Here is a 25,744-nt window from a genome sequence, read left to right on the forward strand (position 1 = left end):
GGCATGATCCTACTTGATCTTTAATAGCACTCTGTAGGAGTGGGATCAGGAGGAAAGCATCGCTTTTCTGTCCAGGGTAGCAGGAAGGTATCTGTGATTGAGCCTGGACTGTGGCCTTGCAGGGAACAGAAAGTTGTTTGCAAATAGATCAATCTGGGGAGTCACCCACTGCTGGAAAATTAATCTTGCTACATCCAGGCAAAAAGACTATTTGTGGTGACTAGAAAATGACCTGCTCAGGTGCTCTGCTAGCTCATTCTGCAGCTGTGGAAAGTAAGAGGCCTTGAGGTTGATTGAATGGGCTATGCAAAAATTCCTACAGGTGAACTGCTTCAACAAAGGAGGGATGAGTGAGCTCCTCCCTGCCTACAGAGGTAAAACATAGTTGTGATGTTGCCTGTAAGAACAAATGGGTTTTCCCCTCTGTTATGAGGTAGAAAAACCTGACAGGCAAGATGAATAGCCCTGAGTTCTCTGACATTGATATGAAAAGAGAGCTCCCACAAGGACCAAAGACCCACAATCTGGAGGGGCCCCAGATGGGCTCTCCACCCTAGAGCAGACTCATCTGACACCAGAGTCATTGAGGGTTCAGGAAGAGAATGCCTGCACAAATGATTGAGGATCCAGTCCCAATTCAGCAAAATCAGAACTCAATAGTATCGTGATTACAGTTCCCCAATGAAGATGGCTTGGCAAGTACACTGAATCCAGCCACATCTGGAGGGGCCTGAGGTGCAGCCTTGCATGTTGTACTACATAAGAGCCATGTGCCCTAGGAGCCTCATACCATTTTGGGCTGTTGTGATTACATGAAACTTGAGGTCTGTCACTAGAGATTGAATAGATTGGAATTCTGACTCTGGGAGAAATGCTCTGGCCTGGGAAGAGACAAACACAATCCCTAAAAACTCCATCCTCTGTACTGGGCAAAGGGTATGTGACGTTGCACTCCATATGATTTTAGGAAAATATGCTAATGAGTGTGAATATAATGTAACTGGAATATGCTTCATGCAAAAGGTCTCTTGTAAGTTATCATTACAAAAGCTTATAATCTACTGAGTGTGGTCATCCTATTTGTATAAATGTATCATTCTTATATCTGAAACTAGAAATATGAAATAACTCTGAGGTCCTATTGTAATTATGCAAAGTGTGGGCCTTTTATGGTGGTTTGGAATCTTGATGACTTCCAACAACTAGGATAATTGGTTGTAAAGGGCTCTGTTTACTTGCAAGCCTTCCTGTGAGTCAGGCCAGGAAGAATGAAGGCTTGGCGTCTCACAGGACATGTGACCATGTCATCTGGTACTGGAATCCATCTTAAACCTCGTGCTTTTCCAGTTAGGAGGGGTGTGGACCCAGAGAGACAAAAGATTCCTGCCTTGTGCCAAAGCTATATAAGGGGGTGGAACAGAACAAAAGAGGTTCCAGTCATGAGAAATCCCCTAGTTACCACCTGAGCTGGAGCTAACAAGAACTGTACCGGGGAAAGGATTGGGCCCAGACTAGGAAGGAGTCCAGTGTGTGAAAGAAGCTTATTGGATCATCTCTGAGGTCAGATTTTATCTGTAATCAGTTTCTTAATGTGTTAGGCTTAGACTTGCATGTTTTGTTCTATTTTGCTTGGTAACTTACTTTGTTCTGTTATTACTTGAAACCACTTAAATCCTACTTTTTATACTTAATAAAATCACTTTTAGCTTATTAATTAACCCAGAGTAATTAATTAATACCTGAGGGAGCAAACAGCTGTGCATATCTATCAGTGTTATAGAGGGCAGACAGTTTATGAGTTTACCCTGTATAAGCTTTATACAGAGTAAAACTGATTTATTTGGGGGTTTGGATCCATGGGGAGCTGGGTGTCTGGGTGCTAGAGACGGGAACACTTGCTAAGCCATTTTCAGTTAAGTCTGCAGCTCCGGGGGCGTGGGTCAGACCCTGGATCTGTACTGCAGATTAGCGTATCTGGCTCAAAAAGACAGGGATCTGAAGTCCCAAGCTGGCAGGGAAAACGGGTTCAGAGATAGTCTCAGCACATCAGGTGACAGTCCCAAGGGGGTCTGTGACCGAACCTGTCACAGGGTAGACTCGTCTGCATTGATCAACAGGTCTAGGGCCTTGAATGTTGACTGAATGAGTCGAACACTGAACGTAGCCTGAGCTTTGGATGGGCCCCCGACTAGCCAATTGTCCAAGGGTAGACCTGCACTCCTTGTCTCCTCAGGTATGATGCCACTAGGGCCATACATTTTGTGAACATCCAAGGAGCTGCAGACTGGACAAACAGAACCACCATTAACTCGAAATGTGAGTGCTTCACTATGAACCTGATGAACCTTCTGTGCCCTTGGTATATTGACACATGAAAGTAGGCGTCTCTTAAATGAAGGGTGGTGTACCAGTCTCCAAAGAGGGAACAATGGATCCCAGAATGACCATGCAAAACTATCTTTTGAGATAGTTGTTCAGCTGATGCAGGTCTAAGAGAGGACTCCGGCCTCCCTTTGCTTTTGGGATTAGAAAATAATGGGAGTAGAAACCCTTCCCTCTTCAATTCTGGTGAACTTCTTCTATGGCTTCCACTTGAAGGAGATATTGAACCTCCTGGACCAGAAGTTCTTCATGAGAGGTGTCCCAAAAGGGGAGGGGAGCCGCACACAGAGGAGGAGTAGAAATAAACTGGAGGCTGTATCCCACTTCTGCAGTGCTCAACACCCAAGGATCCATGGTGATACGGGACCAACTACTGAAGAAATGGGAAAGATGGTTTGCAAACAAAGTAAAAGGGGTCTGGCATTCTGGGAACTGACACTATGTCCTCAAGCATTCCATCAAAATGGCTTCTTAGAACCCCCTGGATGTGTAGGTGGGGAAGGCATTGATGCAAAGGTAGAAGGACAGGGTGGCCTACGCCTATAACCTCTACTCTTTTCTCTGAAGGTCCAGTCGGACAGCCAGAGCAAAATACTGGAGGGGATGTTGAGGCCTGAAGTGCTTCCTGGCAGGGCTAGGGTGCACAACCCAAGGGACTTCAGTGCTACCCTTGAGTCCTTTAACCCATGGAACTTAGCTGCGAAAAAAATTAGAATTCCTCGAAGGGCAGATCCTGAAAGTCTGTTGGACCTCCTGTGGGAGCCCAGAGGACTGCAACCAGGAGCTCCTATGCATGGTCACTGCTGAAGCAATGGATCTGGCAGCCAACCCAGCTGCGTCCAGAGCAGCTTACAGCACAGCTCTCGCCACCAATTCTCCCTCATCCACTAGCAAGGAGAACTCCTGCCTAGCATCTTCTGACAGCATGTCTTCCCGAAATCAAAAGACTCAAAAAAAATGTGTTGTGCCCTGATGTCCCCGCCCTTTCCTTTCATTGGCAGCAGATATTACCAGGGACCCCAGGAGTGTTGGGAGAAAAGGAACGCATAATCTTGAGCGGGTATGTAATACTTGCACTTGGCCCTTTCTGAAGTGGGAGTAAGGGATGCAGGGGTCTGCCACAGCCCCTTAACTGGATCCATAATGGCCTCACTGAGGGGAAGGACCACTTTGGAAGGACCTGCAGTGTCTAAAATACTGACCAAGCTATGAGAGGATTCTTACACTTCTTCCACCTGTATGCTCAGACTGAAGGCAACCCTCTTTAATGATTGTTGTTGCCTCCCCAAGATGACACATGCCCCCTCCTGAGACTGCCTCATCAGGGGAGAAGGAAGAGGAGGTCAGCACTGGTTGTGGATGCTCTTCCTCCATTTCTCGATTTGCAAGGTACTGTTGAGCTGGCTCTTGATGTCTGGTGCCAGGCTCAGTACCAGAGTCAGGAACAGGTGCTGCCCGGAGGGTAGGTGCCACACACCTTTCTAAGGCCACAAAAACAGGAAACAGGGAGAAAGCCCCACTGATTCCAAAAAGGCCACTGGACAAGTGAAGGTGCCCAGTGACCACCTGGTCAACCATTTGATGGTATTCCTGTGACAGGATCTATGGAAGCGTAGAAGTGTCTGGAGGAGAGGTAACAAGAGTGGCTCTGAGGGTGGGAAACGTAGAACCCACCCTCCAATTTGGAAAAAGATTCTCCTTCCACTGACCACAGGGGCTCAGATCCAGATGGTGCCAGCAATCAATCCCAAGGTGGAGAGGCCTGCAGAGAAGCAAGCATCATGAGTTTTCCCTTTGACGATACCAACTGGTGAGACATTGGGATACACGAGGCTGGCACGGTACCAAGCACTGTAGCAATCCTGCTGTTTCACCTGTATCCAATAGCATTAACTCTTTTATCGGCACCAACAGGGTCAGGAGGTCACTAGAAGTCAAACACGCCTCTGGCATGGTCAGTACCGAGAGAGTATCAGTACAGTGCAGTGCCACAGATGTGGAAGGAGTTCCTTCTAGCTCCAGATTTGATGGAAAATGCCTCCACGCCGGAGTCAACAGTGCAGTCTTCTGTGATACCAAAGCAGAGGAGTGCTTAGACTTAGACCACACACTATTTGTAACCCCGTGCCTAGCAGATTTTCAGCAGGCCATCTTCAGCACTGGGGATGGTGAATTGTGTCGGGATTCAGGCACAGTAGGAGACGCACTCCTTACCAACGCAAGGCATTCAGTGGCAAATCTGACCAACTTGGCTCAGATGGAAGTTTCAAGGTCACCTCAATGAGTAGAAACTTTAGCCTGTTTCACGGTCTCTCTTTATGTAAGGCTTAAAGTTTCTGCAAATTTGGCCATGCTCCCCAATATGAGCTTCCTCAAGGAACTTCAAGCAACTTGAATGCAAGTCGCTCACAGACATACACTTATTGCAGGAAACACAGGGTTTGAAGCCCAGTGACCAAGGCATCCCTCAGCACCGGGAATTGACCAAAACCCTCAGGTGGGGTAAAAACCTAACTAACACTAATAACCTTATTAACACTAAACTATTTACAATAAAATACAAGAGACCAGTCCACAGATGAGCAGTTCCAGCAACCATCACTAAAGGAAAATTTTCTGGCAAGTATGAGTAGTGCGCAAGCACAGCCAAGAGTGGAATGCACATGTGCAACCACTTGAAGAATCAATGATCTGGAGGATGGCATGGACTGCACACTCAACAAGTTTGCAGATGACACTAAACTGGGAGGAGTGGTAGATACACTGGAGGGTAGGGATAGGATATAGAGGGACCTAGACAAATTAGAGGATTGAGCCAAAAGAAACCTGATGAGGTTCAACAAGGATGAGTGCAGAGTCCTGCACTTAAGACGGAAGAATCCCATGCACTGCTACAGACTAGGGACTGAATGGCTAGGCAGCAGTTCTGCAGAAAAGGACCTACGGGTTACAGTGAACGAGAAGCTAGATATGAGTCAACAGTGTGCCCTTGTTGCCAAGAAGGCTAACGGCATTTTAGGCTGTATAAGTAGGGACATTAAAAATCTGTATTGAACTGTGTTGTACATGTTTTTGTGGAAAGATCAACTCATGCTTAAGAGCTTGGGGGGGACATCCAATCTCTTCTAGAAGTGCAAATAATCCACTTCTACTGACAAGGTCAAAAGCCTTTGTGAGATCAACGAAGGCTATGTAAAGAGGCTTTTTTTGTTCTCTGCATTTCTCTTGTAGTTGTCTCAGTATAGGGCAACTAAAATTACATTTCAAGGATGTGTGCAAGTGAGACCTCAAGAAATGGACATGGATGTGGACAACTGGGAAGATCACACTCAAGATCGCAGCCTTTGGAGACAAGAGCTAAACAAAGGTCTCCGGAGTTACGAGAGGAAGCAGTCCAGCTTAGAAGAGGAGAAAAGAACTCGCGTAAGGCAGAGCCTAAAGGGTTGAAATATCTTTAAATGTAACAGATTCGGCAGCGATTGTCTCTCTCGAGTGGGTCTCTTCAGCCACATCCGCAGGTGCCATAAAACTGAGTAAATTCTTCACCTTTCAGGGCCCCATACCCATAGTCTCTCAAGACTGAAAGATGCCTACTAATTTTCAGTTGCAGTGTTTCACTACAATATAAATGTGTAGAACCTAACTTCTCTGTAAGAGATGCTCTAGTCATATCAGGCTGCTAATTATATATACACAAATTTATTAAGTAAATATACAGTAAAAATGTTTGAAATAAATTTTATAATGTTTAATATTCTGAATACTTGATTAGCAGTGAGATGGTTTTACAGGTAAATAACATAGAATACAAGGTCAGAAGGGACCATTGTGATTATCTGGTCCGACCTGCGTAACACAGACTATAGAATTTCCCTGAATTAATTCCTGTTTGAACTAGAGCATATCTTTCAGAAAAAAACCCAGTCTTGATTGAAAAATCTCCAGTGATGGAGAATTCACCTCAACCCTTAAATTGCTATATGATTAATTACCCTCACTATTAAAAATGTGCGCCTTTTTCTAGTCTGAATTTGTCTAGCTTCAGCTTTCAGTCATTGGCTCTTGCTATACTTTTGTCTGCTTGATTGAAGAGCCTGTTATCAAAGTTGTGCTTCCCATGTAGGTACTTAGACTCTGATCAAGTCACCTCTTAACCTTTTCTTTGTTAAACTAAACAGGCTGAGCTCCTTGTATCTATTGATACAAGGCATATTTTCAAGTCCTTTAATCATCCTCGTGGAGCCCACTCCATTTTATCAATACCCTCCTTGAATTGACACAATATTCCAATAGCGGTCACACAAGTGCCAGATAGATGTAATATACAACTGCCCTACTCCGCTCAAGGTTCCTCATTTTCCCAAGGATCATCAGTTCCCACAGCATTGTTCTGGAGACTTATGTTCACTTGATTATTCACCATGACCCTAACCCTAACCCCTATCCCCAGGACCTTTTCAGAATCATTTTGTCCTGGGATAATGCCTGTCAACATGGGGGACTCTAATTATATCACCTTCCTTGAAGTGTTCATTAACTGAGTACAGTATCAGCTGTTCCATTATTTTCTTGGAATCAGTGTCAGTCTGACAGGCGCGGTCATCCCACTTACCCTTTTTAAATACTGGGAGAATATTAGCTTTTTTCCCCTAGTGTTCTGAGAGGTATTGAAAATTAGCATTAATGGTCTAGTGAACTCCTTGGCCAGCTGTTTTAAAACTGTGGGATGCTAGTAATGTAAACCTGCTGATTTAAAAAATATCTAAGTTTAGTAGCTGCTGTTTTTAATATCCCCCTGAACTACTATTGGAGTAGAAAGTGTTTCATCCTCATATATGGCTACATCTGGCTTTTTTCAAATTCAGAACAGATATTTATTGAACACTTTTTTTTTTTGCTTGCTCTTTTCTGTATTATTTTTCTTAAATGCAGGTGTGTATTTCATGTTGGTGTGCATGCACACCCGGCACACTGAAGCCAGAGAATTTTGCCTAGCAGTACCCACAAGGGTTGCGATCATGGCCCTAGCTTCTCCCTGGCCATATGAGGGCAGCATATGCCTTGAACCCCTTCACTTCCTTCTTCATGGATGGAGATGGAGCTTGGTATAGTGTTTTCACCTCACATTTTTAGTCTGTTTTCTGAGGGTTATTTCCTCTAGATCAGTGGTTCTCAACCCACAGCCCATTTGTGGCCCAGTCAGCCCACAGCTGCGGTGTATGTGACATCCTCAAGGCCATACAGGTAGTGTATATATATTGTATGGATGCAGCCCACATAGGATAGAGAGCTGCATCTGCAGCCCACAATGATAAATAAGTTGAGAACCACTGCTCTAGGTAATAGTTAGTAGTACCTTAGGTTTAGTTTAGTGTTATCATAGTGTTGTTTATAGTAGCTGGGTGCCATGTGTGTTGTCTTTACCAGGGTTCAAGCATTGTCTGTCATGGGGGAGACGGACCACCCCCAAAAATGATCCCCACGAGGTACTTTTGTCTTGGCGATGGGCACATTAAAGAATGATGTGCCATATATAAGTCGTTCAAAAGAGGACTTAGGTGGCGAGGGACTTATGGCTGAAGCAGCACCTTCTGGAGCAGGCCATGAAGCCCACTTGGGCACCGAGGCCTTTTCTGATTGGCAGTCGCCTTCAGAACTAAGAGGTGATGCTGCTCCACATTCAGACCCTGCTGTTTCCCCTAAGAGGAAAAGGAGTCATTCTCCCTCTTCTGGTGCAGTGAGGAAGAGATCCCATAAGAATAATCAGGACTGCTCCAGGGCTTAGGAAGACTCTTCCTCATTTTCTAAGAGGAGTGCTGACTGGCATCAGACTCCTTCTGGCACGCTGAATGGAGTAGTCCATCTAACTGCTTCCAGGTACCGGGCCGAGATCAGTGAGAGCCCATACCATCGATTCCAGTTCCAGCCGTGGACATCCTTAGAGTCCAGTACAAATGATGCCAGCACCAGTGCCGACTATCTCCACACTGGTGGTGTATCAGGCCGCTTTACCTCTTAGTCCCTGTCTTTCCACTACTTCAGGAGTTTTCTGGTGCTTTAGTTTCTAAGGCTCTTGGTAACTTTTGGCTGTATTGCAGAGCTGCCAGGTTCATCTGCACTGCAATTCACACCACTGGTATCCCTGCTGTGGAATTGAGCCCGACACTGGGTCTGGCACTGAAGACCCCCTTGGTGCCTGTGTGCTTTTTGGCACCATCATTGCCATGGCAACAGGTACTGACCTTGGCCTCAGTGCTGGTGCCTCCTCTGGTACCAGGTGGGAGTGTCTTGCTCAGTACTGCCAGTGCAGATTCCCTATTCCTCTTTGACACTGATGCTGTCCCTGTTTTGAGATTCAGATGAGTCCGATGATGTATTTGGTCCATCGGGGCTGACTCCCCCACTGTCACCAGAGAATCTCTGGGACTCCTTGAGATCCATATTGGAGTCATCATCCAGTTCATTGCCACCCGATAGGCGCCAAAGACCATCTTCAGATTACTGTTGGTACTGGGATTAGCATTGTTCCCGCTGGCAGGACTGGGGCTCTTGGCTTGGGGTCTTTTGGCCACCAATGCCATGTCCATTTGTCCAGTGGCCTCCTGGGAATCCCTGAAATGCTCCTTGGTCTTTGAGGTCCCATTCTTTGGCCCGCTCCAGAGCGAGATCGTCTGTCCCATTGGTGTCTCCCGTTTCTGAACCACCTCATCTAAAAGTGACGGCTGAATGGATCAAATTCAATAGGACAAATGCAAAGTACTCCACTTAGGAAGGAACAGTCAATTGCACATGTACAAAATGGGAAATGACTGCCCAGGACAGATTACTGCAGAAAGAGATCTGGGAGTCATAGTGGGTCAAACTAAATATGACTCAACAGTGTAACACTTGCAAAAAAAAAAAAAAAAAAAAAGGCAGCAAACATTCGGGGATGTATTAACAGCAGTGTTGTAAGCAAGACACAAGAAGTGATTCTTCCATTCTACTCCATGCTGATACAGCATCAGCTGGAGTATTGTGTCCAGTTCTGGGTGCCACATTTCATGAAAGATCTGGACAAATTGGAGAAAGTCCAGAGAAGAGCAACAAAAACAATTAAAGGTCTAGAAAACATGACCTATGAGGGAAGATTAAACCCAATTTTTTTCAGTCTGGAGAAGAGAAGACTGAGACGGGACCTGATAAGAGTTTTCAAGTACATAAAAGGTTGTTACAAGGAGGACGGAGAAAAATTGTATAAACTTTTAATGTAAACAGTTTAATGGAAAAATATACTGTGTAGTTGTCTCAGTGAGAAGATCATGTTATTAGATCTTTCAGCTCTGAAGCCGCACTGTGATTCAGAATAGATTCTGTCTGCAACGGTCTGAAGTCTGTTCAAGACAACTCGGGCAAAGGCTTTTCCCATAATGCTAAGAAGGGAAATGCCACGATATGTTGACATCTCTCATTTCTTGTGGTACTTCGCCTTCTTTCCAGTACAGGCAGAGCAACTCATGAAGATGTTGCAGTACAATAGGTTTTACGCATTTTATGATCTCTTATGGTATGCAGTCTTTTCCGGCAGCCTTTCCATCAGGGAAGCCATCTATGGCAAGGCTAAGCTCCTTGACAGCTAGTTCATCATTGAGTTGGTTCATACAGGCAGGCTTTCAATGGCGTTGACAGCTGCATCCGTAACAATATTTTCATGAGAGTAAAGTTCAGAGTAATTTTCAACCCATCGATCCAACTGCTTGGTGCAGTCATTGATTGTTTCCCCTGTTGTTGATTTCAATGGGGCTGTCTTCTTTGAAGTAGGCTTTCTTGATCCTATAATACATGTTTCTAATGTTGCCTGCATCAGCTGCTACTTGGATGCTTTCACATAAATGCAGCCAATAGTCACTCGTGCAGCGTCAAGCAGTTTGTTGTACCCTGGTTCTTGCCACTCTCAATACTTGTAAGGTTTTTTTAAATTTGGGTCTCTCTTGTAGTTGATTTGAGCTGTGCATCTGGCCTCCATGACTGGTGTCAACACACTGGGATATGTGTCAAACCAGTCATTAGTCTTATTTTCCTTCTTGCCAAAGACAGACAGACAGCTGCATCATAGATTGCGTTCTTCTGTTGCTCCCAATTCAGCTGGGCACTTGTGGCACAATCACTGGAGTCAAAGGATTGTGGTAGTATGTTTTTGTATTGCTGTGACTTTTCTTGGTCCACAATGGCACTGATGTTAATACAAGGACATCCTCTTACTTTAGATCTGTGTATTTTCTTTGGTTTAAGTCTGACCTTGCTGCATACCAGAGAGTGGTCTGTGTTGCAATCAGCACTTTGATAGCTGCGGGTAATGAGGATGGTGTTAAGGTTGGTACACCTTGTGAGAAGATCCAGATGGTGCCAGTGGCCAGATCTGGGATGTTTCCAAGACACTGTGTTGCAGCTTTGTTTGGAAGAATTAGTTTGTTTACACAGAGGTTGTAATAGGAACAAAATTCTAGCAGTCTCTGACCGCTTCCATTCATCTTACCAGTTCCATGTTGACCAAGACCGTTGGTCCATGCTTCATGATCAGCTCCCACCCTTGCACTGAAGTCCCCTAGCAGGAAAACATATTCATGTTTTGGAATCCTGCTGATGGTGGTGTTCAACTGGTCACAGAACTGGTCCTTGATGTCACAAAACGAGGACAATGTTGGGGCATACACATTCACAAGGTTGACTGGGCCCTCAGATGTGAACAAGCGTAGTGCCAAAAATTCTCTCTGATCCATTTATAAGTGACTCAACTATCTCCAGAAGTGAGTTCTTGATGGCAAATCCCACTCCGTGCTCTCGCGTTTCTTCAGCACTGTTCCTCTGCCAGAAAAATGTGTAGTCTTTTTCCCTGAGAGATCCACTTAATGCTAGCCGTGTTTCTTGGAGTGATGCAATATCCACATTGAGTCGTTTCAGCTCATTATTACAGCAGTTTTACGTGCATCGTTGATTTGTTGAAGGTCCTCAGATAATCCGGTTGTCACGTTCCGGCACCCTATTTTTAAGGATGTTTTCTTTCTTTTATTTAATTTGCTTGGTGTGTTGGTTACAGTCCCCTTGTCAAGTTATAAAACTCTAAGCTCCAAGCACCCATTGAAGCAGGCAGACTGTGGGGGGACAACACCCTATTGTCTGGGGGCTGCCCAGTTTTATGGCAGGTGGTGGTTATCCAGTGAGATATGATGACCTCTCCCACCATTGGAGACAGCCCTAGGTATTCAACTCTACAGCAATCGAGTAAGAGCTTAGAACTGGTGACTGCTGCCTCCCGTGCTGTGTCTACGCTCGAGGCGAAGCTGGAGTACCTCTCCAGGTCGCATGCCTGCCCAGATGATATGGAGGCCCTGAGTTGCCCATGCATCAGAACCCCCCTCTCAGCATCACTGGTAAAATCCAGAGGAGAGGAAGAACCAATACATCTAGTACCTGATCCACTGCAGGAGTTATCAGAAAGATACTAAGATATTAGTACCTGACAGCCTTTGGGTCTCCAGTCCTGATTTTCTGTCTGAGTTTAATCTCATAGCCTTACATTCTCCCAAATCCACCCACAAGGCAGTGGGGCTTTTCTGTCAAGGGTTGCTCCCTTAGCCTTGGGCTACCCACAAGGCAGTGGGTTTGATGAGCCACAAGTAGTACCGTCTACTTTCATTACAATAGCAGGCATAGCCTGACCAGACACTAAACTATGAATACTTAGTTTGTAATTCACATACCACAGTAACACCAAGACACATTATTTTAGTGTTACTGGGCATCCACATTAAGTTCCTGACTGTGGCCAACAGAACAAGTGGGACATTGATGGCACATTCAAACAATTAATAGCTTGTAAAATACTCTGAAACAGGACAACAGGCTCAATTCTTCCCCTAAAAAGAGGGGGAGAAGTATAAAACACAGAAATGATGTTCTTATGTCAGACAGTGTAGCCTGGTATTTGGCATTTAGAAATTATTTCTCATTGTAAAAGGAAAGCTCTATAGCAGAAGTATCACAATTGCACCAAACCTATTCTGTATCATTCAAATTTCTAGCATACCAGGGATCTTATACTGTGTCACTATCTGAGACGGGAACTTGCCCAGACATGTATCCACAGTATATTTTTCCTTTAAACTGTTTACATTAAAAGTTTATACAAGGCATTCATTAACTATCTGAAGTGATAAAATTAGTGCTAATAACTTCCATCACGTTAAGAAAGAAAATCAGCATTGTTAAAAATTACATAGTGTTATCAACTAAAGAGTAATTTGACAGTTCTCTGATCTGACAATGATCTGAATTGCCCTCCAATTTGGAATATTTGCTGAACTGATGGTATCCATGGTAGGAATGGTAACGTGTGTGTAGAATCTCATGCTGGCTAACACAGTGGAAGAAACAGGAAAGCCTTCTAGAGAAAGAAAAGAATTAGAGAATTGGGGTTTAGAAACTGGACTGGAACTCCAGCAATCTGGGTTCTGCTCTGTCACCAATGTCCGGCATCAATTTAGGCAAGTCATTTAATCTCTCTGGCTCCAATTCAATAAAGCCATTAAGCACATGCTTAACTTTAAGCACTTGAGTAATCTGACCTCTATTCATCAAAGCACTGAACAGGAACTTAAAGTTAAGCATATGCAAGAGAGAATAAACTTTAACAGTGCTGTAACTGAGAAATATTGTCTGTACACTGCCAAAATGCTCACATTGTTACTGTTAATGATGGATTTCACACCTAAGAGAAATAGACAAGGCTGTCTGGTGGTAAGGCCACTGAATACAAAGCCACACAAGTGTTGCTGGGATGCAAGACTTATCCTAATTAAGTAATACATAATTACCATCTTTTTCCTGGCTAACTAGGCTTTCCCAAGGCTGTAGTGATGGTTTATTTTGCTTCACTTAGATTCTGACTTTCTACATCAAATAACCACTGTTTTAACATAATTTGATCAGTGACTGTTTTGGGGGACAGTCACAATCAGGACCTTCCAGAAAGAAGGAAAACAAAACTCAGACTGCAGAGGAAAATGTGATGAGAGCCTGAGCCCTTAGTCAAAGATGCAGTCTTGAAGGGTCATCCTCAAAAGATGTATGTTGTGGTCAGCCAGGGCACTGGGTGAGCCAAAAGACCAGGAGCATATCTCTAGCCTTTGGAGATCTCTGGTAACAGTTCTATGCAGTAGGGAACTTAAAAACGGTTTTAAAGAAATAAAAATCTAGAAGGTGACTGAAATGACCAGTCTTCCACAGATAAGTCGAGTTCCCCCTCCCATCCAACATCTTGATGGGCATGAAAAGAAACAGCATTCCCCAGCATCTAGGATGAGAGAAAAGAAAGGAAATGATTTTGCTTTTATGTGATGTGTCAATAATGTGTTGTTGTCACATCACATAAAGTAATGTTATTACAGATTGAAAGGTAACTTCAGGATGCTATCTTTGTGGCTATCTATAATTCAAGCAGATGACAAAATGGCTCTCCAGCTGTTAAGAAGTTTACCACTATTGTCCCAAACGCCTCCTCTCCCCTCAAACACTTTCAGACAGTTATTTGTTGAATGGCAGCAGTGTGCTCAGCACTCTATAAAACAGTAAAACCTAGACCAGGGGTCAGCAACCTTCGGCACGCAGCCCATCAGGGTAATCCTCTGTTGGGCCATGAGACATTTTGTTTACGTTGACCGTCCACAGGCATAGCCCCTCGCAGATCCCAGTGGCCACGGTTTGCCGTTCTTGGACAATGGGAGCTTCGGGAAGTGGTGTGGGCCACAGGGACATGCTGGCTGCCGCTTCCCCATTGGCCGGGAACGGCGAATCGTAGCCACCGAGAGCTGCAGGGTGCCATGCCTGCAGATGGTCAATGTAAAGAAAATGTCTCACAGCCCACCAGCGGATTACCCCGATGAGCCGCGGACCGATGGTTGCTGACCCCTGATCTAGACCCGGCTGCAAGTCATCACTTTGCCAAGCTATCCTTTTGCAACTCTTCAATTTTTTGCAACAGATCAGTTTATTCCACACCCCTACATATTTTTGTGAGCATGCTAGATATTTTATGTCCAAATCACAGAAAAAACAATTTGGCTACAATGTTTGCCTTCAGAAAGTATGGGGTGGGGAAAGGGATTGGTTGTTTTTTTAAACTTAGAATGAAGTGTTTTTAAGTGAAAGACTGATGAGAACAGTCTTGACTTTCTTATTCTTGCCATAAGCAGATGCAGGATGAGTCACAGTGAGATACAGGATAACAGTTTGAACTCAAACACTTTGAATGCTTAGTTTTTACTGTGGTCATGAACACATGATAAACTTCCCACTCAACATTTTCAAAGTCTTGGCTATTCTCTGGGAAAACTAGTTAAAATAATAAAGGAATAAGACCTACATTATCTTCTAATTACTGTAACTTCAAAAGAGGTTATTTGTTTTTTTGCCAACTATTAAAAGCAAAGTAGGTAATCACTATTAATGAGTATTCCACTACTCTTGTCATTACATAATTATAAGTCTAACTGTTACCACTAGCTGTGTTAATACTGACCACCAGTACATTCACTTAAGTCACTTAACCCTTTCTGTTTTTTTTTTTAAATCTCTTCATTAGAGAAGGAAAAATGGCTCTCACTTTTAATTAAAAGTTCAAAACTAAACTGATCTGAAGGAATCTACACAGAATATATATTAGAAGATTTTTTTAAAAAAGATATCTGTTGCTTTCGCCTTTTGATTTGCTGCTTTGTACATTTTTGGAGGGACATAAGAACAACCATACTGGGTCAAGACCAATGGTCCCTCTAGCCCAGTATCCTGTCTTCTGACAGTGGCCAATGTCAGGTGCCCCAGAGGGAATGAACAGAATAGGGAATCATCAAGTAATCCATCCTTTCACCCATTCCCAGTTTCTGACAACAGAGGCTAGGGACACTTCAAAACATGGTTTTGCATCTCTGCCCATTCTGGCTAATAGCCATTGATGGACCTATCCTCCATGAACTTATCTAGTTCTTTTTTGAACCCTGTTATAGTCTTAACCTTCACAACATCCTCTGGCAAAGAGTTCCACAGGTTGACTGTATGTTGTGTGAAGAAATACTTCCTTTTGTTTGTTTTAAACCTGCTACCTATTAATTTCATTTGGTGGCCCCTAGTTCTTCTGTTATAAGAAGGAGTAAATAATACTTATTTACTTTCTCCACACCAATCATGATTTTATAATCTCTATCATATCCCCCCTTTGTCGTCTCTTTTCCAAGCTGAATAGCCTGAGTCTTATTAATCTCTCCTCATATGGAAACTGTTCCATACTCAATCATTTTTGTTGCCCTTTTCCATATCTTTTGCAATTCCAATATATCTTTTTTAAGATGGGGCGACCACATCTGCACACAGTATTCAAAATGTGGGTGTACCATGGATTTATAGAGAGACAATATGATATTTTCTGTTTTATTATCTATCCCTTTCTTAATCATTCCCAACATTCTATTTGCTTTTTTGACTGTTGCTGCACATTGAGTGGATGTTTTCAGAGAACTATCTACAATGACTCCAAGCTCTCTTTCTTGAGTGGTAACAGCTAATTTAGACCCCATCATTTTATATATAGAGAGAGTTAGGATTATGTTTTCCAATGTGCATTAGTTTGCATTTATCAACACTGAATTTTATCTGCGATTTTCTTGCCCAGTCACCCAGTTTTGTGAAATCCCTTTGTAATTCTTTACAGTCTGCTTTGGACTTGACTATCTTGAGTAATTTTGTATCATCTGCAAATTTTGCCACCTCCCTGTTTACTCCTTTTTCCAGATCATTTATGAATATGTTGAACAATACTAGTAACAACACAGACCCCGGGAGGACAACTATTTACCTCTCTTCATTCTGAAAACTGACCATTTATTCCTACCCTTTGTTTCCTGTCTTTTAACCAGTTACTGATCCAGGAGAGGACCTTCCCTCTTATCCCATGACAGCTTACTTTGCTTAAGAGTCTTTAGTGAGGGATCTTGTAATAATTTAACACAATATTCTCCATTTATAAATGTCCTGTAATAGCTTTATAAATAAAATATTTATAAAGCAGGTCAAGTCTATGGAATTCAGCAATACAGCAATAAGTAAAAAGTCTGCAATGAGGCACTGGTGGAAATGCACTAAACCAATAACACTTCCATGTATCCAAACAATTTTACATATTTATAGACTTACAAAGGGAGCACTCACTATGATTTAATACATTTCTGTTTGTCATCATGATGACAAGACTTGGCAACCAGTCCACAAAATGGAATCTGGTCTACTTTTGAGGACGCTTTACATAGTTCCTCTCAAACAAAGTATGAGCAACCACAGATAGAAATTTAATTATGTGAAGATGTGGCTGTTCTTACAGACCACAATAGAAAATGGTTACATTTTAACTAGGAGGTGAAAAAATAAACCAAGACTAGCTTGTCCCTCTCTCCAATTCAGAGGCCCCAGGTTTGATTCATAAATTCCAAGACTGTGGATACACTGGCAAATAAGGACCCACAATCCAATACTGGTAAGGTTCCACCAATGTAGCAAAAATGGAAGCAGAGGTATAGATGGTGGTAAAAATCCCTGAGCCCTTACCACAGTACAGCTTCCACCAAGGCTACCACCAGTGTAGCTGCATCAGTTGTGTATTATGGCCCTAATCACAGAAATGTAGGGCAGGAAAGGACCTCTAGAGGTCATCTAGTCCAGCTCCCTGCACTGATGATGCTAGTTTAGACAAGGCCTTAAAAGCTGAGACTGCATTACCTCTAACAGTAGGGTGTTTGAACGTGGTCAATTTGAACAGCTAACATCTTTTCTAAAATGGCTTTTTCAACAGATATCTTTGTGGAGTTGGAGTGCTCTTTTCCCAACTTGTATAGGAAAAGCCAATATACAGTTTTGTTATAATTTAGTTTACAAAGAGTGAAAAGAATGTATCATTATGATGAAAAAGTTCATAGAAATATTATAAGGACAACATCCTTAACAGGATTTCAAATCACAACTTCTAAAATGTTAAGACACTATCCCTTAAGCAACCTTTTTTAGTTATCCATAGAGATTTACAGGAATTAGTCAGCTACATGCCAGCTATCCTACTATTCCCTGAATACAACAGACAGTTACTCTAGAATAACTTTAGAAGTTGCATGTAAGGGCTATATTCATTACTCAACCTATTCCCTAGCTCATATGCTTATACAGAAAGAGACTATAGATATACTGTATGACTATTTTTACCACAGTAAGGAAGCAGCAAACTGGTCCTGGCTGATCATGCAATAATGCCATGATTAGACTATGGGGCTTCAGAAACAATCATAAGTTTTGTGGATAAAGCACACAATAAGAAGCCAATAAGAAGCACGTTTAAGTGCAAGGATTAAAAAAACAGAGAAAATTTTGAATTTGCCAAAAATAAATCAGGCATAAGTATTTAAGACCAACGAGCAGTTTGTTGCACTTTCCAACATATGAACAGCATCCAAACAATGCTACTTTGTATTTATCTTTTTAATGTGCTAATTTGTGATAAAAGTGATATGATTTTACAATATAGAGATTTGTTCACATGGAAAATTCCGTGTTGAAATCAAAGTTAGAAGAGATTCTGTTTGTGCACATATTAATCATTTATATGATTCAATGATTCTGGAATCATTTTGGCTAGTGAAACAGGCTTAAATATTTCTCGAGAGAGAAAGAGGTAGGTTTACATATCCATGGTTGTAGCAAATTGGAAATTCAGTAGCATTTTAGTCATTTATAGTAAAAATTGACACACACAAACATCATAAAAACAGTGAGTAACATCCTTCATGAAATTAGAATAAATAAAAATAAATTAAAAAAAATAAAAATAAAGAGGACAATGAAAATGTAAAACAAAGCTTCTTGCTTCTGCAGCTTTCACCAAATATGCTACCAACCCCTCCACCCCCACTTCCCATAGATAGTGATTTTTGGTGGGTTGTTTTTGCTGGAGGGAGGGGGTAGACTGTCGTCTTTTTCTGGATCTCAGATGTTAATGTACATTGATACACTGTAGATCCAATACTGCTCTCAGGCCTCCAAGAGGTCTTTGGAACAATGGATGCGCTGAGATTATAACTAGGAGATTTCTGATCCTACTCCTCCCGTCTGCACTCCCATTCTATTTGCTCCACTAAGATTGTTAGTAATTTTAAGATTACTAAAACATGTTTTCTCAAAGAGTTTCTAGACTGCTTATTAAACAGTACAATGAAGGAGACAATACAGGGTACCGGAAAATATGGAAGGAAAATGGTACAAATACAAAATCTACATTGCAACTGGCTGCCATCTGCCCAACAAGACTGATGACAGCATCTCAGTTTGCAATGGTAAAAAATTAGAGATTTTTTGTAAATAGCCTTATAAATGTTTACATAAAAATCTTTAAGAAAATTAAACTCAGAATTAATTCACAACAAATCCCAATATTTTAAATTTTAAATACATTTGTATGAGAAATTACCTCTTCTTTCAGTGCATGTTTCTTCTGCTCCAAACAGATTTCTTTAGCTCTCATCAGCTGCAGAGTCTCCTTAGAAACTGCATACTGCAACTTTTCCATACGTTCTACTGCTGCTGCCCATGCTGCCTTACCAAACCTTTTCTGATCTGCTCGCATTCGATCATACACAGCTGTAAAAGAAAAACAGAGCTCCGTTAATACAGCTAAAATACATGAAATTTGATGTGCTGTTAAATTTCATATACAATTTGTTAGCGCTATCACAATTCCTATAAATACATCAACAATTTCTGCAATAGTAATTTCTGCATGATTTCTGCAACTACACAATCTCCCCAGAACTATCATTCTCCATAATACTTCTGCTTCTGACCACTGTAGACACAGTTTGAAATTTAGTAAAATTTTTGAAACCTAGTTTGTTTCAAATTTCTGTTTACTTTGTTTGAGGCACTCGCCAATGTTAAGTTTCCAGGTATATCATCGTACTCCATAGTTCTGCTGCCACAAAAAACCACCCACTGTCAGAGAAGCTAAGCCTTTAAAATAAACAACAAGCACAACAGTGTAAAACATACTCACCTGAACTATATCGGAATTGGGAAGGACATAACAGTTTTCAAGTACATAAAAGGTTGTTCTAGAAGGTGATAAATTGTTCTCCTTATCCACAGAGGACAGGACAAGGGCTTAAATTGCAGTAAGGGAAATTTAGGTTAGACATTAGGAAAAACTTCTCAACTGTAAGGGTAGTTAAGCACTGGAACAAATTACATCAGGAGGTTATGAAATCTCAGTCTCTGGAGATTTTTAAAAACACGTTAGACAAACATTTCAGGGATGATCTACATCAGGGGCTCCCAAACTTTGGTATGCAAACCCCCTGGAACGCCCCCTCCCCCGGACATCTCTGAGGGGTATGCAGGAGAAATTATGTAATGGTGGATTTATTATTTTATTTATTACATTTTCCTAATAGGCTAACCTTAAAGCTTTAAAACTCTGGAGGAATTTGTTACATAAAATAGGGTAGTTAATTTACTTCAAGATGTACCAATGAGAACATGGATATACAGAGACGCTGATGTAGAAGCCCTCACCTCCAATCACCGTACAGCCTGGGTTCAGTTGCCCAGCAACTGTTCGATCTAAACAAAAACAACTGATACAGACTAACACGGCTACCACTCTGAAAAGCTGTCCAGTCTAACCGAGCTCAAAACTTAGTCAGGGGCTTTTTTTTTGGTTGTATACGTCACACTGTAACTATATCTGAAAGTAACAGTGAAATATGGACAATTGGCTAAAGACCGGTAGTATCAGTGCAGAGAAGAGTAGGGGTACATGGGCAGCTAGTAGATCTGCAAGTGGGTGTGACCGAGTGCCTGGGATGGATCACACTGAGAATGTACACTCAGGGCAGACTGCAAGAAATAGGGCAGGCAATCCCCAAAGCTGGTGGTTTATTCTATAATTAGATTCACCAAGCTAGTAATAAAACAGCTTCTGCATTACCACACTGGTTAACCAGAAGCCAAAACACAGTTCCCTTTAGGCATTCCAGCCAAGTCTAATATAGTAAGAAGTTATTGAAAATCCATTTCACCATATGTGAGATTCTTACTAATCCCAAAAGATCAGACACTTATCCCCAGGTCAATATGTATCTCAAATCTTACTCAAATATGTTGTCAGCCAATCTTTAGAAAACTAATGAAAGATTAATTAATAAAAGGAGAGAGATAAATGGTTAATAGATCATATACATACAAAAATGATTGCAAAGTTCTTATATCGGGTTTGTAGCAGTGACGGAATAGACTGCTGGCTTGCAAAAGTCTCTGGTAACTTCCAAAAGATTGGAAGGTCCTCAGTCCATAGTTCAAGATGCTCCTTTTACTGTAGTTGTAAATCTACAGTCCAGAGAATTAGAGCAGGAAAAAGCAAAATGGAGTTGTCTCCTGTGTCTTTTCTATTCTTTGCCATGTGCATGGAAATTTACTGTCCCAAACAAATTCCACAGCCCCTATGTATGGAAAGTTACTGGCCCAAGATGGAGTCCGGGGTCACATGAACATATCACATGCCCCTATATGTTTTGCTGAATCACAAGGGGTGGCCATTGGCTCCTCGCTGTCTGAGGCATCCACAGGAACACCTACTGAGCGGGATGAGTTTCTTCAATGGGCCATATGAGAGAGTGGAGTGATGGGCCATCAATACATTAATGGGCCATCAATACATAGCTCAGGGGTGGCCAAACCTACTGACCCTCCGAGCCGCATATGATAATCTTCAGAAGTTCGAGAACCAGGCGCATCTGCTGGGCTCCTGTCCTGTGGTGGGGTCTTGGGGCTTCAGCCCTGCAGTGGGGCGAGGGGGGGCCCTTAGGGCTTCAGCCACATAGGAGGTGCCTGCTGGGGCTCGGGGCTTCTGCACTGCTCCTGCTGAAGCCCCAACCCCAGACAGGCATCTCCCATGGGGCGGAAACCTTGACCTCCCTGCTCCAGTCTGGTAGGCAGAGAAGGGGGGTGGGGGCTGCAAGCCCCATTTTAACTGTAAAAAGAGCCACCTGCAGCTCGCGAGTCGCAGTTTGACAACCGCCGACATAGGTTTACATTAGGGCTAGACAGCTATCTGGGGGAAGTCCTAAAGGAATACAATACATGTAAGATACAAGTACATAGCCAATATTCATGACTTCAGATACAAACATGATATGCATATAAAGAAGATAATCATACTTAGCAAATCATAACTTTTCCATTGATGTTTTATATGCCATACTTTGCACCAGATTTATGGAAATTGTTTAACAGTGGTAACAACAGTGATATAAATGGTCACCTTTCTTATATATACACAGCATCACTGGCGGTACGCAGGCAGCTGATTGATCTGGCAGAGGGTACACAATAAGAAAAAAGTCTAGAAACCTCTGATATAAATAATACTTTGTCCTGTTTCAGTTCAGGAGACTGGACTAGATGACCAACGAGGTCTCTTCCAATCCTACATATCTAGGATACCTCCAGGGCCCTACATTTTAGCTTTACTACTTGCAAAGAAAACTTTGTGAACTGAATAACAGCGACTCAAGTCTGTAAACAGCCTGAATAATATCTTTAAAATAAGTGTGAGCTTCCACATTTACCTACTGAGTGTTATCTTTGAGCCCTTATAATGGCAATCTAAATGCCAATACTGTTTCACTGCTAATCATTTAAGCACAATGGTGCAAACTATCTCCAGAGGGAACCACCACCTGCCCCCATCCCAACTCCCTCCCAAATAGCAATATGTGAGGGGAAATATAATTGCAACTTCCTGATATTTATTTAGGTTGAGGCCTCTGATTTAACAGAAATATCCAGCTGATGTGTTTAGCCTATAATTCTAAACTGCCTCCCATATGTTCCCAACTGCTTAGAGTCCCAAATGTCACCTTCTACCTACCAAAGCCTCCAGCTTCCCTTGACAACTTCTTGCAGTTGTGTGTTCAATATAAATCTGCAGCACTAAGAATTATGGGGCAACAAAATTACACTTTAATATTAAATTTAACACCCCAATGAATATTGTACTGACTGTGTATTTAACGTAACAAAACATTTTATTTTAAAAGTTGAAGCTGTTGGAAAATCCAGGTTCCTTGCCAAAGAATTAGGTTCAAGTTAACCATACAGAATACAGGAAGACCTGGTCATAACCAGATGAATCTGAATTTCTTCGGGAACCTTCCAGGATAGCAGAAGTCCCTTGCCTGATCAAGATTAGAACTCATTTATCTTGAGCACCAACCACTACTTGGGCTGAGACAGATAAGCCATTCACTGATTTAAACCATGCAGGGCAATTACATGACATTATTTGAACACTTGTGCTACGCAAAACTCGCTGAAATTCAGGAGTCCACAGATGAAGCATTCAGTCTCCAGGCCCCAGATCCTCAAAGGAATTTAGGCCTAAATCTGGGCCCAGGTGTTTAATGCAGTGGTACCCTCAGTAAGGGATAGCTGTTGAATGGCAAGCTAGTTGGTTACTCACACCTTGCTTCCTCACTCAGTAACAAAATCTGTCCTTATTTTTATTATTCTTAGAATTACCATAGCACCTAGGAGCCCTAATTATATATGAGGACCCCATTGTACAAATATGAACAAAAAGAGCTGCCCCAAAGACCTGACAATCTAAATATAAGACAAGAGACAACAGAGGGATGGATGGATGCAGTGTTGTAACTATGTCAGTCCCAGGATATTGGAGACAAGGTGGGTGAGGTAACATCTTTTATTGGACTACCTTCTGTTGGTGAGAGAGACAAGCTTTTGAGCTTACACAGAGCTCTTCTTCAGGTCTGGGAAACCTATTCAAAGCATCACAACTAAATACCAGGTGAAACAGATTGTTTAACATAAATGGTTAACACATTTTTTCAAGGGACCATTCTAGCTACTTCACCTACATTGATGGCAAATAAGTCACAGGAAAAAAATTTTCTGACAAAGTCTTGTCTATACTTCACGGTGCACTTATTTAACTAAATAATGTTTTTAAAAATTCACTGTCGTTAAACAAGTTTAACCCTTGCTTAAATCAGTGTAGCTTGCATTGGTAAAATACTGACTTAAGCTAAATCAATACAAGGAAGGGCCAATTTAAGCATGTCTATGTTAGGATTTAACTAGAGTGACTTTTAAATTGATTTAGTTATACTGGTGCATTTTCTAGTATAGAAAAGGCCTTAGTTACATCAGGGCAGACTTCCAAACAGCAGATACCTTTTGCAGATGAACCTGGGTAAAGTATTCTCTGAATAGTGTATCAAGATAGTTACAGTTATGTAAGGTCTAACTGATGAGAGAAAGGAACAAGAAAAGCTGAGTCAGATGAAAGAGTGAGACAAAATTGATATTATGGTTGCCACCTGCCTGAAAAAGAAGAAAATCCTGCAGGAATTCTAGTCTGCATGGGGGGTGCGCCCTAATCACAAAAAGTGCTGCTGTGGAGGAGCACAAACACGACTGCATTGAGGGAGCATTTTTGTTTGCTATTGTGGGTGTTTGAGAAGGAGGACCGATTAAAGAGAGAGATGGACAGGCAGAAACAGGATGAAAGAAAAAAAGAAAGAAAGCTCCAGTTTCCTCTAAGGGAAAAGAAAAGCACAACAACACAGACTCACAGACTTTAAGGTCAGAAGGGACCATTGTGATAATTGATTCTAGTCTGACCTCCTGCACGTTGCAGGCCACAGAACCTCACCTACCCACTCCTTTAATAGACCCCTAATCTCTGGCTGAGTTACTGAAATCCTCAAATCATGATTTAAAGACGTCAAGTTACAGAGAATCCACCATTTACTCTAGTTTAAACTTGCAAGTGACCCATGCCCCATGCTGCAGAGGAAGATGAAAAAACCCCAGGGTCTCTGCTAATCTAACCCAGTGGATAATTCCTTCCCGACCCCAAATATGGTGATCAGTTAGACCCTGAGCATGTCGGCAACACCTACCAGACAGACACCTGGGAAAGATTTCGCTGTAGTAACTCAGAGCCCTCTCCTTCTAGTGTCCCGTTACTGGCCGTTGGCAACATTTGTTGCGATCAGTAATAGATCAGCTACGTGCTGTTGTGGACAGTCTCATCATAACATCTCTCCATAAACTTATCAAGCTCAGTCTTGAAGCCAGTTAGGTATTTTGCCCCTACTGCTCTGTTTGGAAGGCTGTTCCAGAACTTCACTCCTCTGATGGTTAGAAATCTTCATCTAATTTCAAGCCTAAATTTGTTGATGGCCAGTTTATATCCATTTGTTCTTGTATCCACATTGGAGCTTAACTTAAATAACTCCTTTTCCATCCTGGTATTTATCCCTCTGATATATTTAGAGAGAGCAATCAGATCCTCCCTCAGGCTTCTTTTGGTTAAGCTAAACAAACCCATCTCTTTGAGTCTCCTCTCATAAGGTAGGTTTTTCCATTACTGGGATAATCCTAGTAGCCCTTCCCTGCACCTGTTCCAGTTTGAATTCATCTTTCTTAAACCAGAATTGCACACAGTATTCCAGATGAGGTCAGACCAGTGCCTTGCACAGTGATACCAACACTTCCCTGTCTCTATTGGAAATACCTCGCCTGATGCATCCTAGGACTGCATTAGCCTTTTCCATAGCCACATCACACCGGCTGGTCATAGTCATCCTGTGATCAACCAATACACCCAGTTCTTTCTCCTCCTCTGTCACTCCCAACTGATACATACCCAGCTTATAGCAAAAATTCTTCTTGTTAGTCCCTACATGCATTATCTTGCACTTTGCTCTATTAAATATTATCCCATTTCTATTACTCCAGTTTACAAGGGCATCCAGATCTTCTTGTATGATATTCCAGTCCTCCTCTATATTGGTAATACCTCCCCACTTTGTCTCATCTGCACATTTTATTAGCACATTCCCACTTTCTGTGCCAGTAATAAAAACGTTAAATAAGTTTGGTCCTAAGACCAATCCCTGAGGAGCCCCCTCCCTCCAGCCTGACAATTCACCTTTCAGTATGACCCATTGTAGTCTCCCTTTAACCAGTTCCTTATCCACCTTTCAATTTTCATACTAATCCCCATCTACTCCAATTTAACAAATATTTTCCCATGTGGAACCTTATCAAATGCCTTAGTCAAATCCAGGTAGATTAGATCTACTTAATTTCTGTTGTCTAAAAATCAGTTATCTTCTCAAAAAAGGAGAGCAGGTTGGTCTTGCACAATCTACCTTTTGTAAAACCATGTTGCATTTTATCCCAATTACCATTAACATCTATGTCCTTA

At 42.1% G+C, this 25,744-nt stretch overlaps 1 protein-coding gene across 2 annotated transcripts in view; it reads right to left on the reverse strand.

The window, feature by feature from the left end:
- Positions 1-25,744, reverse strand: part of JMY (junction mediating and regulatory protein, p53 cofactor) — a 142,247-nt gene that overhangs the window by 62,526 nt on the left and 53,977 nt on the right. For both annotated transcript variants that reach the window (XM_005286437.4, XM_008174618.4), the window contains exon 4: positions 18,920-19,089. In XM_005286437.4, the coding sequence (XP_005286494.3) occupies positions 18,920-19,089 (170 nt within the window). The remainder of the gene's footprint in view (positions 1-18,919; positions 19,090-25,744) is intronic.

The sequence above is a fragment of the Chrysemys picta genome, chromosome 6 (assembly GCF_011386835.1).
Source record: "Chrysemys picta bellii isolate R12L10 chromosome 6, ASM1138683v2, whole genome shotgun sequence".
Lineage (NCBI taxonomy): Eukaryota > Metazoa > Chordata > Testudines > Emydidae > Chrysemys > Chrysemys picta.